Source organism: Talpa occidentalis, unplaced genomic scaffold (genome assembly GCF_014898055.3).
Source record: "Talpa occidentalis isolate TD23 unplaced genomic scaffold, MPIMG_talOcc4v2.1 talOcc4.12, whole genome shotgun sequence".
In the NCBI taxonomy this organism is placed as follows: domain Eukaryota; kingdom Metazoa; phylum Chordata; class Mammalia; order Eulipotyphla; family Talpidae; genus Talpa; species Talpa occidentalis.
Window position 1 is genome coordinate 92,221,946 of NW_023601212.1, and position 16,713 is coordinate 92,238,658.

The following is a 16,713-nucleotide window of genomic DNA, read 5'->3' on the forward strand; positions in this document are numbered from 1 at the left end:
ACATGGTCCAGGGGTCCGTGTCCTAGACGGGGGAGCCAGACTGCTTGGTTTGAATCCGTGCTGGGCACTCACCCGTTGTGTGTGTGAGCTTATCGGCTAACCCAGGTGCTGCCCAGCCCCGCGCTGTAAGAAGATGAGGACAGCACCCACATTACAGGATTGCTGGAGGGAGAAATTAGTGCTTTGGGTCCATTAGAACAACATCTGGCACAAACTAGGGACTTTAACAGGGTTAGAAATGACTGTTCTAGTATTCCAGTCTCTAACGCATTCCCCGGCTCTCCATTGGCTGGAGGCTTCTGTTTTAGAGGTTTGCTCCATACTCAGCTCTAACTCCAGGAGACCCAATGGACCTGGGCAGCCTCCCCATGGTTTGGCTCCCTCCAGAGGGAGGAAATCCAGGCCCTGCAGGTATAGTTAGTAAAAAATGACTGTGTGTATGTAGAAGTGACAGAAAACTGACAAAACACTTGTTAACTGCTCTCTTGAATGTAGGCCCTGGCTTTCAATATCCGTTCATTCATTCATTCATTCATTCCTCCAACACATATTTGTTATAGGCACCGGTGGGGCTACATCATATAGTGAAACAGGGAAAGTAGGTAGATGTCAGCATTTGAAGGGCAAAATGCAAATTAGCAATTCTGGAGCGGGTTACTATAAATGCTGTTTCAAGTTTAATTTGAATGGCCCTAATAAACAGTGAATTATGCTGCTGTTTAAGAGTCATTTGGATGCAAGCACAGTAGTTGGTGACAGATAAGAATGCTCTGGTTATGTAATTTTGGCTGGAGGCCGGTTATCATTTAGTTTAAGCATCTATTTCCAATGACAGGAAGTAAGGAACAGCTGAATTGAGAAAACATGAATCTGTTGTGCAGATCTGGATAAGAGGAGCCCCAGTTGGGTCTGACAAATGTTGAGATAGCAAGAATGTTATTTTTAAACCTTCGAAAATAACCCACAAAAGCCTGGGTGGTCAGAAAGGAAAATGGAGGGAATCAGATTTAATGAAGAAATCTTAGATCAGCAGACAAAAGAAGGTAACAGCAATGAACTGACCTTGCTTATTTGCAGCATCAAAACCCTGAGCTTCCTGCCAAAGCCTGAAGGGAAGACAGGAGTGTTCGTGGTGGCTGTGAGTGCCATTAAATGGGGTTGGTTCTTCAACAGTGCAGGTTTCAGCTGCTCTTAGATGTGGATTTGTTTTTAATCTGCGGGTTGCACAGTCACAGATTCAACCATTGGATTCAACCTTTTCTACTATGCAGAGCTTGTGCCGCAAACCCTGCATTTATCAAGGTTCAACTTACTTCCCCCCTCCTCCCAGGAGTAGGAGCACCTCTGTGATCCCAAGTGAGGAAACTGAGGCTCACAGATTCTCAGGGTCAAGCTGCAGGGAAGTGGCAGGGAAGAATGTGGGACACAGCCATGCCCACCTGCTGCCTTTAAAGTGGATCAGTTCTTGCCAAGTGAAGAGTTTTGAGAACTCCCATTCTCTGCACTCCTGGATCATTCATTATAACATTTAAACTTTAATGCTCCACTCAAGCACCCTGCAGCATTTGATGTTCAGACTGGATTCATTTAGTCCCAGCAACCACTCATCCACGGGATGTCAGAGATGAAATATGAGTTGGCACAAAGATGCCTCATTAATCGCCAATACAAAGAGAAATTTCTCTGATTCTTGCAAAGCATTTTATCATTGCCTGGAGGCTAGAAACTGTTTCAAGCCCCCTCCTTACGACATTATTTATGGGCAAACATTAGCTATGAGGCCCTCAGTGTAAAATCTTAATTGTTGCCCTTTGAGCTGACTTTCGAGGCCTCTGCAGGGGTATGAACTAGAAGAATAACAGCCAAATAAGTTAGACTGAAGGCTACAATTGAATATAGCTGCCCCCAGTTCTAGAAGTGAACTCCCAGCACTAGATCCACTTTTGCAGCTTCTCCAAACCTATTCTTATTATTGAGCAGCAAAAAAGAATGGACGTAAAGGAAAGAAAAGTCAAACCTACCTTAGTTCACCATCATCCTTCACTTCCTGAAGGCTTTACTACCCATCTGTGGCTTTCTTGAGGACAGGGCCATATCGCGTCCACCCTGTGTGTTCTCAGGGCCCAGCCCTGTGTTCAGCACATAGTAGGGTTTAATAAATTCCTGCTGAACTAAACTGAACTCGGGTGACCTCATCTGACTGTAGATATTCTTGCCATAAATTCAAACAAAGGTTATCCCATTGTGCTTACTCATGGCTAATCACTGTATTCCATCCTTTGTTCAATCTGAAAAGAGGCACAGCACACAGAACAGACTGGCCAACAGCAAGACTGAAAAAGAAAGGTCCCTGAAATGTGACAGTCTGGTCTCCCTTATTTAGCAGCAGACAATGGCCCCCTGACAATGGTAGGGGTACTGGGGGTTCTCTCTGGCCCCTCAGCCTCACCACCATTCCACCGGGCCACACCTGTGCCTGCTCAACACCACACAAGAGGAGGGGAGAGTGAATGAACAGCAGACAAGAATTAAGTCATCATTTGGCCAATGAACAAATTAAAAGTACATTAAAATTAAAAGCGACTTCGGTTTTATAACCTAAGAGAAGTAGCAATTGTCTTTCCAGAAAGTAGCACTCAAGGGAAAAATCAGTATTGCCTAGCGCTAGCAGACAGCTCTGCTCCCATGCTGAGGGGGTTCTAGGATCACCTGAGCCAGCTGAGATGTGCTTCACTGTTCTAGAGCTGGCTGATCTCAGGTAACAATCAACTTCTCTGATTTCCAGGGGCATCCTCTGTAAAAGGGGATTGATGGAACAGGAGCTTACAAGGTTATTAGAAGGGTGGATGTGTATGTGAGGGAGGGGACAACTTTCTCTTCCCCTCTCGATTCTTCTAAACTGGCAAATTATTGAGCCTCCCTGGTGGTGCAAGGAGTTAAGCACCGCACTATGAAGCAATCCATAGCCTATGCAGCACAAGTTCGATCCCTGGTCTGGGAGCTACCCACATGGCAAGCAGCCCTCTCCTGTCTCACCCGCTGCTCCCCTCAGCAGTGTATTTCGTCAGTCTGCCTGTTCTGTTCCCCACTCTGTCTCTGGTGAATCCTCTCACCCCCCGCATCTCTGGCCTGTACCCCAGCTCTTATGTGCAAAAATAAATCTTTTTAAAAAATAAAATAAACTGGCAAATTATCAATATCAGACATGTTGACAAGAGAAAAAAATACAAAAGTAAAAGTTTAATAATTGCATGTATATTTCCTGTATACATGGGAGAAACCCTGTAAAAGCAACTCAACAAAATGGCTTCAGTCATCTTAAATAACTTCAGTTAAAGAAAAAGAAAGTAGAAGTTGCCACCTCTCCACTGATAAGAGGTAGGGAGACCTGGCTTCCCAGGAGGAGTGAAAAAGATCAGGTCTCCAGAGACAGCAAGGGGGACCCTCAGGGAGTTTCCTTTAGACTTTGTCTTACTCTCTTACAAAGGGGCAAAGTCCACCCAGCTTTCAGAGCCTCCTCTGTGAAATAATCCTTATGCCAAAGAGACATATTTTGGGGGTGGCAGATTTTGCTCCCCGACACATGTAGAGCAATCGGACCAGTGCTAATAAGCTAATCAGTGAGCTAGTTGCCTCGCTGACCATTCATACCATTAGCACAGCAGTGGCCATAGCACAGTGTAGGGAAAGCACGACGTGGAGTTAGTACATGAATGGCTGACACCTGCTAAATTTTTTTGTTCACAGTCCCCTTAGCGCAGCGCCCTCTTGTGTTAGTGAAGGTGGTGGTGAAGGTGGTTAGTGAAGGTGATCCCCACAGGGTCTGATTGTTGTGGGGTCCGATCATTATGGGATCTGATCATTAGGGGGTCTGATCACTGTGGAATCCAACTACTGTAGGGTCCGATCATTGCAGGGTGTGGGCATTGTGGGGAGTGATCATCGTGGGGTCTGATCACTGTAGGGTGTGACCACCCCTGTGGGGTCCATCACTGTGGGATCTGATCAGGGTGGGCTTTCCTGGGCTGACCAGAACAAGGCAGGATTGAGGGACCCAAGATAACACAGCAGTCTGTGGCTCATGAGCATTTCCACCGGAGCAATCTGAAGACAATTTTTGAACCCCGTCTTTGTTAGGGGAAAGATGTGAAGTCCCAGCACCCAACACCCCTAAAGGCTATAGGATGGCTCTACTTTGCTGAGTGGGTCATGCAAGCTGAGCACCAGAGCTGAACTGTTCAGGACAAAAGGGTCCGGAGAGGCCAGTGATGTTTCTAGAGAGGATTCACAATGTATTGCTTGATAGGTGCAAACAAAGCCCTCTTCCCCACCACTCTGTGGAATTATCAACAAAGCAAACCCTCCTCATGAAATCACCGTGTAGTTGGCTTTGGGGTGGGGAAGGGCGCTGGAGTCAAGTGCTGAATCAGCCTGGGGTGGCCAGAGAATACGGAGGCAAGGCCACTGGGGTCATGGGTGTCACCCACCCTACTGAGCACGCATAGCTGAGGGACACAATGGGCAATGACAAATCTGTGCATGCGCCAGACCCAGCCCTGCGCTTTGTACAGAACACCTCATTTCATCAGCACGAGAAACCCCCCCAGTAGGTCTCTAAACACCTTCAGTTTACACAAAGGAGACTCCATCTCCAGATTCTGCAGCCAAGAAGAGTTTAAGTCTCTGTATAGAATCAACTCTTTTCTTTAACCTGTTACCTCCTACTCTTCCTTTTTTCCTCTCCCACAAAACCTCCGGACTTTGTTTCCCCTTGGGGCACATTCCAAGATTCCTACTTGAATCAGTGTACCCCAAATTGCCATTCTTTGATCTCAAATAAATGTGCTTTGCCTTTTTAATTGCCTTGTTAGTTTTTAGGTTGACAACTTCAAAACCAGGTAACTTTGACTCCAGAGACTTATTCTCAACTACTGTGCTAAAAACTGAAGCCCAATTTAATTAACTGCAAAATTACTATATGAGGGGGGTCAGGCAGTGCTTTTGCTATCCCACTGCTCAATCAAATTGACTAAACTCACAGGAGGGATGGGTGTCTCCATCCCTCCCACCCAGGTGTCCAGGATGGTTCTGAGACAACAGTCTTCCAAGACAGGTGAGAGCCAGGTGTTGGTAAGCCTGACATCCACCCATGAGTTCACTTATTTTTTTTTTAAAGATTTATTTATTTATGCATACAAGAGCTGGGTTACAGGCCAGAGATGCGGGGGTGGGGGGGGTGAGAGAATTCACCAGAGACAGTGGGGAGCAGAACAGGTCTGCTGCACCATGTGGGTTGCTCCCTGGCTGGCAGGGGATCAAACTCATGCTGCAGAGGCTGTGGATTGCTTCATAGTGCGGTGCTTACCCCCTTGCGCTACCAGGGAGGCCCCCATGAGTTCACTTATCAACATACACTGAGGGCCGACAAGGTGTTCACACAGGCCAGGCACTGAGTGGAGGATACGAGGCACCAAGAAACACACAAAAAGAAATCAGAGGCTCTGACCTCAAGGAACTTAAAAGACTCGGGGAGACAAATATGTATAAAATGAAAAATATCTGTTGGACCAGAAAGGCTTATTTGAGAATGTCTTAACTTTCCATAAGATGAGGAACAGATGAAATACCCTGAAATCTGACAGATGGGCTCAATTACTTCCAGTTTGGGTCCAGCAGGGGCATAAGAGGCCTGGAAGAAAAGCCATTTAGCTGAGTTTAGAAAAGCAAGCAGAACTTAAGTAGGAGAGAAGAGGAACTCAAGGATTTTTTTTTTTTTTTAAAGAAAGAACATATGCACAGGCACGGGACTGGCACAGGGAACTCCAAGTGGTTCTGCTTGGCTGGAGGGCCCCACCCAGGACAGAGGGTACAGGGTGACGAGACCCAAAGGAAGGAAGGAAATGACTTGAATGCCAGGCTGAGGGGGTCTAGTTTCCTTTTGCAGTTCCAGTTCTCAAATCCATGACCTAGCAGTGTACCCCAAATTCTGTCTTCTCAGGTGTGCTGCCCAAATTCTGATTACAGTCTCAGTTCATTTCCACCTCAACTAAAGACGCACTGTGCCGTGAGGCCTGTTAGAAGGGATGTTATGCCAAGCGAAGGGAGAAGGGAGTGTCAGTCGGGGCAGGGGGTTGGGGGGATGGGGGGGTGGAAAGAAGGGCAATGCACAGCGGGGGGCAGTATAACAGCAAGTCACTGCTAAAGAAAACCCAGTAGTAGGTGCTAGAACACAGGAAACCTGGCCTCCTCACGACATAAGAGTGCCAGCTGGGATTATCCAGTTTCTCTCAGACAGGGGCCCAGGCAGGCGATGCCAGGATCAGTGAATGCCCTAAAGACCCTGCAGGTGCCAGACTTAGGAGGTGTGCATTTTAGTTCCTGCAGCTTCTTCAGTGTCATTTTGAATCATTTAATCCGGGTTTGAACACTAGCTTTGTCAACAAAGCTTTTTCTTCGTCACCTTTCTGAACCTCTCTGTTCCCTGGTTTTCTCCTTTGCAAAATGCAGATAACAGAAGGGACCACACAGGGCTGTTTTGAGGCATAAGTGAAATAACGGATTTATGATAAGCTCTTAGCAAAGCCCCTGGCTCCAAGCAAGTACTTGGTCTCTGTCAAGTGTTACTGCTCTTTTTCGCTCTTCGTGTGGGGCATCCAGAACCCTAGTATTCACAGCTCTGAGGGAACACAAATACCCAAAGAATCCCCTCAAGTGTAAAGAGGAGGGCGTCCCTGAGGCTATTTGTATGGGGGGGCTCCAGGACAAGAACTGGTGCTGACTGAACACTCGGGTGCCAGGCTTCCCTGGCAAAGCTGTTTACGGCAGGGCATCTAGCACAAAGTAGAGAAGGAAACCGCCAACAGGGGGAAGGGGTGATGAATCCAGAGCCAGAGAAGAGGTGAGAACAGCTTGAATGCACATGTAGGAAGGGCTTCCCCAAGACGTTTGGAACAGACTTCCCGAGCACTTTGGCACGTGGATTAAGCCAGGGGAGCTGCAGTTGAAGCCCTGCAAGTGGAGGAGAAATCTGAACCCTTCCCTTAACTACCTAAAAGAATGAAAACTGGGGGAATTGCCCAGAAGTAGGGGTTTTTTTTTTCTTTACCAGAAATAACCTTCTGATAGGAAAACCCATCTACATGGCAAGGAAAACATGTAATTACAGAATATCTGGTCTCAGGCATATGAGCCCCCTTCTCCCCCATGTGAGCCCCATCTTCTGTCCTTGATGCCCAGTCCCTATTCCTTTGCTCAGGGTATAAATACCCTCATTTTGCCCCACTGACTTCAGAACTTACATTCGTGTCTACTCTTCATATGCATGAGAGCAAACGGGTTCTTTTCTCCTCCCAATCTTTTCTCCTCCCAATCCCAACCGATGTAAATTTGATTGCTTGGCCAGCCCGAAAAGAATCCAGATTTGGGCCTCCCCTGGTGGCACAGCGGTTGAGCGCTGGGTTGCGAAGCTGCCTGCAGCCTCTGCTGCGCCAGTTCGATCCCCGGCCACCGGGCGAGGATCCCACATGGCGCGCAGACCTCTCCTGCTGCCCGCTGCTCCCCTCAGCAGTGTACTTTGTCACTCTGCCTGTTCTGCTCTCCACTCTGGCTCTGGTGAATTCTCTCACCCTCCCGTGCTTCTGACTGTACCCAGTGCTTGTATAAATAAATAAATAAATAAATAAATAAATAAATAAATAAATAAATAAATCTTTTTAAAAAAAAAATCCAGATTAGTTGGGGACATTTCCTCTCCACCCCTGCACACGCATGCAACAATCAGGAGGAGAAGACCCAAGACACTGGTCAATGCCAAATGCCCAGGAAAAGGGCAGGCAGGGAGGCCAGCAAGGCAGAAGCCGGACAGCTCCTGACCGTCAGACAGACAGACAAGCAGGCCTGTGTGTGCAGAACTAGATGTGAGTCTGGCAAGTGACCAAAACTCAGTCTTCCCTCCCAAAGGGATCATTTTGAGAATAGTAACTTGATGGTACTGCGATAAGGAACTACTGACTGAGAAAAACAAATTATCGATCATTTAGAAATAAAATAAATCTAGAAATAAAACTTCACAAAGCCACTGACCTCAAAACATTTTTCTTTCTTTGCTTGGTGAAGCAGATTTGCCATTCCGGGAAGCAGAACTGGAAAGATGAATGTCTCCAAATAATCTTTGGGGGAACCTAAAACAAACAAATTCCCACTCAAATGGCCCAAATTAATCTGGGAAAAACCAAAAAAGATATTGTTAATGAAATGGCATGACCTTAAATCTTATCTGGAGGAGCAAAGTTTGCCACCCCTAAGTATTTCTTTTTGGCATCAGGACTATTTCACACGAGAGGCAGGTAGAGGACACTCTTTGTACTGAAATCTCCAACTCCTATCCATGGAAAGCAGACGCGCGAGTCTGCCTACCAGCCCTGTTTGCTCTCTCTGCCTTTCCTGGTGACCCAGCCCTGAGCTTCCCCCATCTTGTGTCATTAGCTGCAATTACATCAGCCATTACAGCTAGTCACTCAGTTTTTAGTGGGTCTCAGCCATGCATGCAGGAGATATAGGTATTATTATTAACCTCCTTGGTTTTTCTTTTCTTGTCAATATGTTCATTTGACTATTTGCCAGCCTAGCAGAACCAAGAGAAAGAAAAGGAATGGTCCACTCTCCCCCACTGCTGAGCTGGGCTGTATCACCAAAGAAACTTCCAATCTCTCTTTGCCTCTGAGCCCCTGCAGCCAGGTGAGGATGCAGGGCACGTGCTACCCAGGACCAGGGCCAGGCCACAGGCTGGAAGGATATGAGCAAGGGTGGCGCAGTAGGAACTGAAGGCAGAGAGGAGTGGGGTGGAGTGCAAGGCGTTGAGCAGCCTACAGCCGCAGGCATGGCGGTGGCAGAGGCTGAGGGCAAATCACAGGGATGCTAGCAGAAAGAACAGAAGAAACCAGAAAGAGAGGATTGGTATCAGGGAGGGCTGGAGGCACTCTGGCCAGGGAGGAAGAATTAAGAAGCCTCCAGCTCGGGCTTCCAAACACAAAGCAGGGCCACAAGATTTCCTTCTACTTTATGCATTCCCCCTTTGCATTTAAAGCACAATTAAAGCATGTTTCTTGCTATCTATCATCTGCACAGTGCATTTCAATCTCAAAAGATCCATCAGTAGAATAAAGGCTACTTCTCTTTAAAATAAAGATTAAAAACAGGAACACATTCTTTCTTTTTTGTGTGACCTCCCTGAGGTCTGTCTGTCCCTCTCATCCCTACCCTATGGTTTTGCAATGTTATAAAGCCTCGAACTATAAAAGAAGAACTGTCCCTTACTTACATGTTTTTGGGTGAATTTCTTCTGAACTAACTGAAGGACAGGGTGGTAGATGTGAGTCTGTGGTCAGATGAGGCACTGAATAAAGATGCTCTGCATTGAAGCCATGGAAAACCAGGTCCTCAAATGACGAGACCTGATGGGGAGGAAAAATTCACACATAGAGTTTAGATAGTTGTATTTTCTTTAATCACTGGACAAAAGGATAAGATGTGATATCATATTTCAGGTTCAAGGGGAGCACACTGAGCACAAACCTTTGCCTTTCTTCGTGTCTGAGACACCTATCAACGGCAATCAAGGAATAGACCCCAAACAAGAAAAGACTAGGACCACCATGGTTGAGAGATTTCCAAACATTTTCCAAAGAAACTGGGATAAAGTCTGTGGTCAGACAACAGAGAAGAGGAAATGGCAGTCCAGAGTCCATGGGAAGAACTGCCCCCAGAGGATATGTTCACACCAGCATTTTACACCCAGATTCCCCTCCTCCTTCCCAAACACTCTTCTGTAATCAAATCAAAGAAACAGTCTTGGAAGTAGTAGAACCACTCAGGGTGCCAGGCTGGTGACCAAATGGAAAAACAACTCACTATTTAGTTACAGGTTCCTTGCCTACTTACCCTGAAGAAAAGTCTTCAGTGGACAATTGGTCCAAGAGCTCCAGGTCAGTGTTTCTATTCATAGAAGAGACCCATCCAGAAAACAAACCAACGGTACAACAGTAGAAGAAAACCATACTGGCTATGTAGAAAAATCCACTCAGGCATCCATTTTAAAATTTGAATAAACAAAGATCTCTACACAGATTGAAAAAAACAGCATAAAAGAGAATGATCATGATCTACCGACAGAAAACAGACACTTATTGAAACACAGTAATTCAGGGAAGGCAACTGTAATTAGTATCCACAGAGAAATCTAAGAAAGCATTGCATGCATAAAGCAAGGACTCGATGCAGTGAAAAAGGAACAATCACGGACCCAAAAAGTTCTGAGACACAAACATCTCCAACAGTGGCAGGTGGTTAAATGCACTACAAGTTTAAACTGGTCAATTTTGGTCCCATCCCTATGACTCTACTCAAGTGTCTTCATCTCTCAGCCTTATTTATTTTACTTTTTTTTTTTGGTTTATTTTAAACTCTATTATTTTCTTCTTTTATTCCAAGTGTTAGCACACAACCATGGGGAGCCCTGGGGCCCCCAAACTTCCATGCTTTGAAGGGGTTTGGCTATTCATGTACACTAAAACAAAAGACACTCTTAGTGTGACGGACCATAATATTGGGTTGTTGGAAAAATCATGACATATATTGTTCTTTGAAAACCTAGGAAAAATGCATCATGACTTTTCTAACCACCCAATAACATTAATGTGTATAGAGAAGAAATGACATTTCCAAATGAAACACCCCAAATTACTCATCCCCTCATGGGTAAATGCCCAAACAGGGTTGGCCCAAAGTAGGGCCACTAAAGCCTAAAAGCCTGCTATAAGTCTAAGCCATCTTCTGGTGGGGAACCACAGGAAAAGGGTGAAAGGCACCAGGCAAGTCTGGGACAAAAGGAGCAAAATCAAAGTACAATCAAGATAATGGCCACCACCGGCAGCCTCCCTCCTCTCTCTCACCCACGTCTTTCGAATATCTCTACATGTCTCTACTCTCCATGTCTCTTTCCAAGTCTCTGGTGCAAGCTCAAAACTGCAAAGCAAGCTCACCTTTGTCTCTCCAAGTCCACGTGCCTTCACCTGGCCACTCTGCCCATTGTTAAGTTGTACCTTAACATGGTACCTCTCCTCACACAAGGTATACCTCCTGAGGACCTCCCTTCCTGGCTGCCCTGTCCTTGGCCCTGTCTCCTGAATGCAATGAAAAAGGAACAATCATAGACCCAGGAAGTTCTATGAAACAAAAATTCCATCAGTGGCTGCTGGCGTGTAGAGACCTGCCCTTGTGCACCTGTCCCTCACAGACATGGCACTAACTTCACTGTGTAGAACCTTCTTCATCCAGGATCTCACCTGAGCCTCCCAGAGGCTTTGTTTCATAGTCATGGATTTTCTGTTTCCTTTAACAGATGCACAAATTGAGCCTCAGAGAGACTGCGTGATACCTTGTAAGCCACACTGTTTGCAGCAGAACTAGGATTTGTCACTATTCTGGTTCTAGCTCCAGTGACCACCCACTTCCCACTTTCCTAACTCATGACACATCTGACACCCTCTAGCCATCAGTGCTGTTCTCATTTGAGAGCCCATCATTGGAGGTTGGGGAGCCCTGGGTGGTACTCACAGTGATCACAGCTTCCTGTTTGACATTATATCCCTCTGGAAAGGGAGGCAGCTCAGCTTCAAATTCTAAAGGCAAGGAGGAAAAATTCTCAATTCCACACTCCCTTGCAGTTTGTGATGTGCATTTCCTTTCCTCTGAGTAAAACATTCTTAAATTTTATTTTGGTTGGAGGTTTACAGAAATGCAAAACAGCAGGCCATTACAGCTTAATAATTAATGTGATCCGCCCTATATAAAATAGCTAAGAGGACTGTTCTCTTGCATCAACAAGTTAAGGCTTTCTGGAAGAGTTTGAGACTCTTTTCCCAAGAGGGTACAACTTTAGATACTGCCACCAAATTAATGATAACTACAGGAACTAGGAGGAGGGAGAGAATGGAGAGGGTGGCTAAGGGAAGGCATCAATAGGTCCAGGGAGGACAAGGCTGCAAAGGAAGACAAGAGCATGATGGAAGCGACAAAGGGAAGGAGCCGTCCCTTGCAGATGCAGGGGTGGGTCTGAAGGTAACTCTCCCAGATTGGAGGCACACATCTGGAAAAGCAATCCCATAAGCCCTCACTACTCAAGGTACGGCCAGCAAACCAGCAGCCTCAGCATCCTGGGAAGTTAGACATGCAACATCTCCACGCCAGACCGATGGAATCTGAATCTGCGTTTTAATGAGATCCCAGGTGACTTTGGCACATGGTGAAGTTGAAGAAGTCCCGCTGTACTCGCCAGTAGTTCCCTATCATGGCTGCACAATAGAATCACTAGGGTGCTTCCTGAAAATACCCATGGCTTGGACCAAACCCAGAAATCTTGAGTCAACAGGTGTGGTGTAGGGTTTTGAGAATAAGTATTTTTAAAGTTCTCCAGCTGATTCTAACGTGCAGGGAAGTAGAGATCAATTGCTGGTTTCAAGACCGATCAGTCAACCTGTTGGAGAGTTTAATGTAAAGAACATGCCACACAGGTGCCAGAGGCAACACCAACTACTGCTGAGAGGACAGAAAATGCCCATGGCTGTTGCAGTTACATACCTAAAGTAGGGACTGGTAAAAATATTTCTGGAATGATAGATATTTTTTATTTATCTATGCATATAAGAACTGGGGTGTAGGCCCAGAGGTGCAGGGGATGAGAGGATTCACCAGAGACAGAGTGGGAACAGAACAGGCAGATCTACTGAAATACACTGCTGAGGGGAGCAGCGGCGAGACAGGAGAGGTCTGCTGTGCCATGTGGATCACAGCTCATTGGCCTGGGATGGAATTCATGCTGCTGTGGCTGGTGACAGCTTGATAGCACTGAGACATTAACCACTGCACCACCAGGGAGGCCCTGGAATGATTAATATTTTAAAGCAATCACAGTCACTTTTCAGGGATGAGGGAAAACAAAGTTTTTGGTCAAGATAGTATCAATGGAAAACAATTGGACAGGATGCCAGTTTTATTCCATTAAATAGCTCCTAGTTCCTCATAAGGAGGCAGAGCATGTTTCACCCGTTTCAACCTTTCTTTTTTTTTAACTCTTAGGTATCAGGCTGGGGACAAGAGCTTCAGGCTGCAGGCAATAAACAATATTGATTCTCAATACCAGCAATATTAGTTTTCTACAGCTGTTTAACAAATCAGCACAACTTAGCAACTTAAAACAACATGAATTTATTATCACACTTCCCATGGGTCAGGAGTCCAGGGGTGGGGCAGGAGCCCATCAGGCTGGCATCAAGGTGTTGGCCACCACTGTGACCTCATCTGCAGTGGGGTCCTTTTCCAAGTTCACCAGTGTTAGCAGGGTTCAGTTTCTTATGATCACAGGTCTGAGTACACATTTTCTTTTTTCATTGTTGGTGGGGATGGCTCTCAGCCCCTAGAGGTCCATCATGGCTCAGGTCCTTGTCATGGGCTATGCACGCATGTGGTTATTTGCTACTTCAAGGCAAGCAGGAGCCTCTTCTGCTTGAATCTCTGACTCCTTTTGAAGGGCTCAACTGATTAGGCCAGGCCCACCTTGATAGTCTCCCTGATTTAAAGCCAACTGATTACAGACATTATCACATTTGAAAAGTCCTTTCACAACAATGCCTAAATTAGTGTTTGAATAACTGAAAGGTGAGGCACCAGAGGGTGGGAATCTTGGGGGCCATCTGAGCATTCTCCCCCACACATAGCATTTTGCTTCTCTTTCAATGTATCACCCTTCTTCCCCCAACATTTTGAGAATCACCAACAGCATGAAGACTGTTCATTTGGATCTAAGATGCACACATATATAGCTTTGCATGATTAAAAAGCAATGTACATTGATGGTTAAGGAAATTCCAAATAACAGAGATGTATTATCAGGAGCATGTAAGCCACAACAAATTCTCTTACGACCCACAATCATCATCAGATTTGGCACAGAGCCAACCAAATATTTAAATGCATTTATTTATATATCACAAAAAATATATATACACACATACATACATACACTGAGTATAAAAAAAACACATTCAAGTATTTTTATTTCCTTTATCTGCCAGGTTGGTCAAACTATCCAGGCATTGAGCCTTATAAACTATGTCCCTTTTCTTCTTACAATTTTACTTTTATTTAAAATTTATAAAAATTAATGACTCTCTTTTCTAACAGACTGTATGCTTAATGAGGGGAGAACCTGGGTCTGTTTCGCCCACCATATTCCCAAAGAGTATGTGCTGAATGAATGGTTGCTTTTGGCCCTTTCTTTATTTTATTTTTTTTTTTGGTGGGACCCTCACCGGGGGCCAAACCGGTGCTGCAGAGGCTGCAGGCAGCCTCGTAGCCCAGTGCTCAAACCGCTGCGCCACCAGGGGAGGCCTGCATTTGGCCCTTTTATCTATTCACTCATTCATATTTATTTAGATTCCACCAGGAGCCAGGACCCATTCTGGGTGTTGGATCTTGAATCTCTTTTTTTTTTTAATCTCACACACCAAGGAAGTTTCATCGGTTGATTTCAGTTGTCATCGACGTCCTCAAAAACCCAAATTTTGTTCAAATTTTTTTTACTCATACTCAGCTTTGTCTTCAGAGGCCACATCCCATTGTCTATAGTTCAGGCAGATATAAGAATTTCCAATAAAAAAGGGGTCTCCTCCTGTGGATCTTCCTTTTTTTCCCTTTCTCCCTACCCCCCCTTTTAACCTCAGAGCCCTTACTACGTTTATTAACGTCGGCTTGCTTTTGTATTTTACTTTGTCAAATCATGTTGTACATGGGCAGTATTTGTTTCTGTCATTCTGACTTGCCCCACCACACGTAATTCCCCCTTGAACTTCCATTTTGCTGTAAATGGCTGCATCTCATCTTTCCTTACGGCTGCAGGGTACTCCACAGTGTGAGGGTGCCACATCTTCTTGATCCAGTCATCTGCGAGGCCATTTAGGTGGCTTCCATGTCCCAGCTGCTGTGCACGGTGCTGTTCGGAACTTCTTTCAGTGCTGCTACATATAGGATGTGCCACGTTTACTTAACCAGTGTATTTTTGCTAGGGTTGTTTCCAATGTTTCATTATCATAAACAATGCTGCTCTTAGATATAGAATTGTTCTATTCAAGGAAAAATTAATTTAAAATTTGAGCCAAATTTTCCTCCCATATGTTTACACAGTGTATATTCCTAATAATAAAACCGCCTTTTTTTTTTTTTTGAGGGCATTACCAATCTGACATATTGAAATGATACTTTACTTTTACTTGTATTTCTATTCTTTTTTTAAGGAGATCTCTTAGGAGACTGGAGTCACACCTGGCCGGGTTTTAAAAACAGCTCCCAGGGATGAGGCAGCAGCTAGTCTGCCCAGAGTTAGCAAGGGAGTGGGACAGTGGTGTGAACACAGTGTGTTTTTTCTAGACGCTTAGCTGAGGGGGCAAGAGGGACAAACAAGAGGTAGACAGTAGGGGGTCAAGGGAGAGCTTGATCCTGAGATGACAGACCAGAAGGAAAAGCCTCCCCACTCCTGATTATCAGACTATCTTCAGTGAATGCCTCCTATTGTATCTCATCTTCCTGAAATTGAGTTTCTGACACATCTGTTTGCTATAATAGTTTACTTTTTAAATGGAAATATCCAACTAAAATGTAATACTTAATCTGCTTTTACAAAGGATTACCACAAAGTCTGAATTTACTCACTACATGGGTTAAGCAGTATCACAGAACATTTGAAGTGGGGGGCAAAACTTGAACTAGTGGGTGGGAGAATGGGAAAAGGTGCTGGCAATGGGAGAAGGCGCTCGGGATCGCTGACTGATGGGAGCTGCTGAAGTGACCTGGTGTCACTGCTCCCCAGTTGTGCTCAGTGGCCATACTGGGGGGACAAGCATTGATACAGAAGTGGCCCATGTTGCTATCTGCCAGTGGGATGAAGGAAAGGGCCTTTAAAACAGCTTAGAGGGTTGAGGCCAGAGAGTGTTTCTAGTGAGGAAGCGACAGCAATACTAAAGTAGCTGATCCAGCAATATCAAGTAGAAGACTGAGCCCCAAACACTTGACTCAGTTAAAAATTCTAAGTCACGGGCAACTCTAAGATTTAATTAGAAGGCTTGGCAGCCAAGAAGTTTATTGACACTAACACAAGTGCTTTTGAGAATACAAAACCCTGAGTTAGCTGTTGCTGGAAAGATGAGGGAGAAAATAGAAGAACATTCACAAGCAAGTTATCATAAAGCTGTGCTGCATAAGCACACACGTGCATTAGCCTAGCCAGGTAGGGTAAAGGTCTTAAATTAGATATTTATCTCTATTGTATCTCCTCTTCCTGAAATTGAGTTTCTGACACGTCTGTTTGCTATAATAGTTTACTTTTTAAATGGAGATATCCAACTAAAATGTAATACTTGATCTGCTTTTACAAAGGATTACCACAAAGTCTGAATTTACTCACTACAAGTTTGTTATAGAAAATTACATTTGTTAGAATGTTTGTCTTAAGAAATTGGGTTTATTCTTTAGGTTGTAATAATCATCACAGTGTCGTGTGTATAATCCACCATCTTTGACCTCATTAACTTCATGGTGTAACTCTACCACTGGGTAAGTGGCAGTGAGCCACTTGCTTTTCAAAGATTACCAAAATCTTCTCCT

The 16,713-nt window shown here is 45.0% G+C and overlaps 1 protein-coding gene across 3 annotated transcripts in view; it reads right to left on the reverse strand.

The window, feature by feature from the left end:
• The window catches only part of IQCK (IQ motif containing K), a 92,798-nt gene that overhangs the window by 74,386 nt on the left and 1,699 nt on the right, over positions 1-16,713 (reverse strand). For all 3 annotated transcript variants that reach the window (XM_037507526.2, XM_037507529.2, XM_037507527.2), the window contains exons 2-4: positions 11,614-11,678; positions 9,320-9,452; positions 8,083-8,180 (exon numbers count right to left, since the gene is read on the reverse strand). In XM_037507526.2, coding sequence (XP_037363423.1) covers positions 8,083-8,180; positions 9,320-9,452; positions 11,614-11,678 — 296 coding nt within the window. The remainder of the gene's footprint in view (positions 1-8,082; positions 8,181-9,319; positions 9,453-11,613; positions 11,679-16,713) is intronic.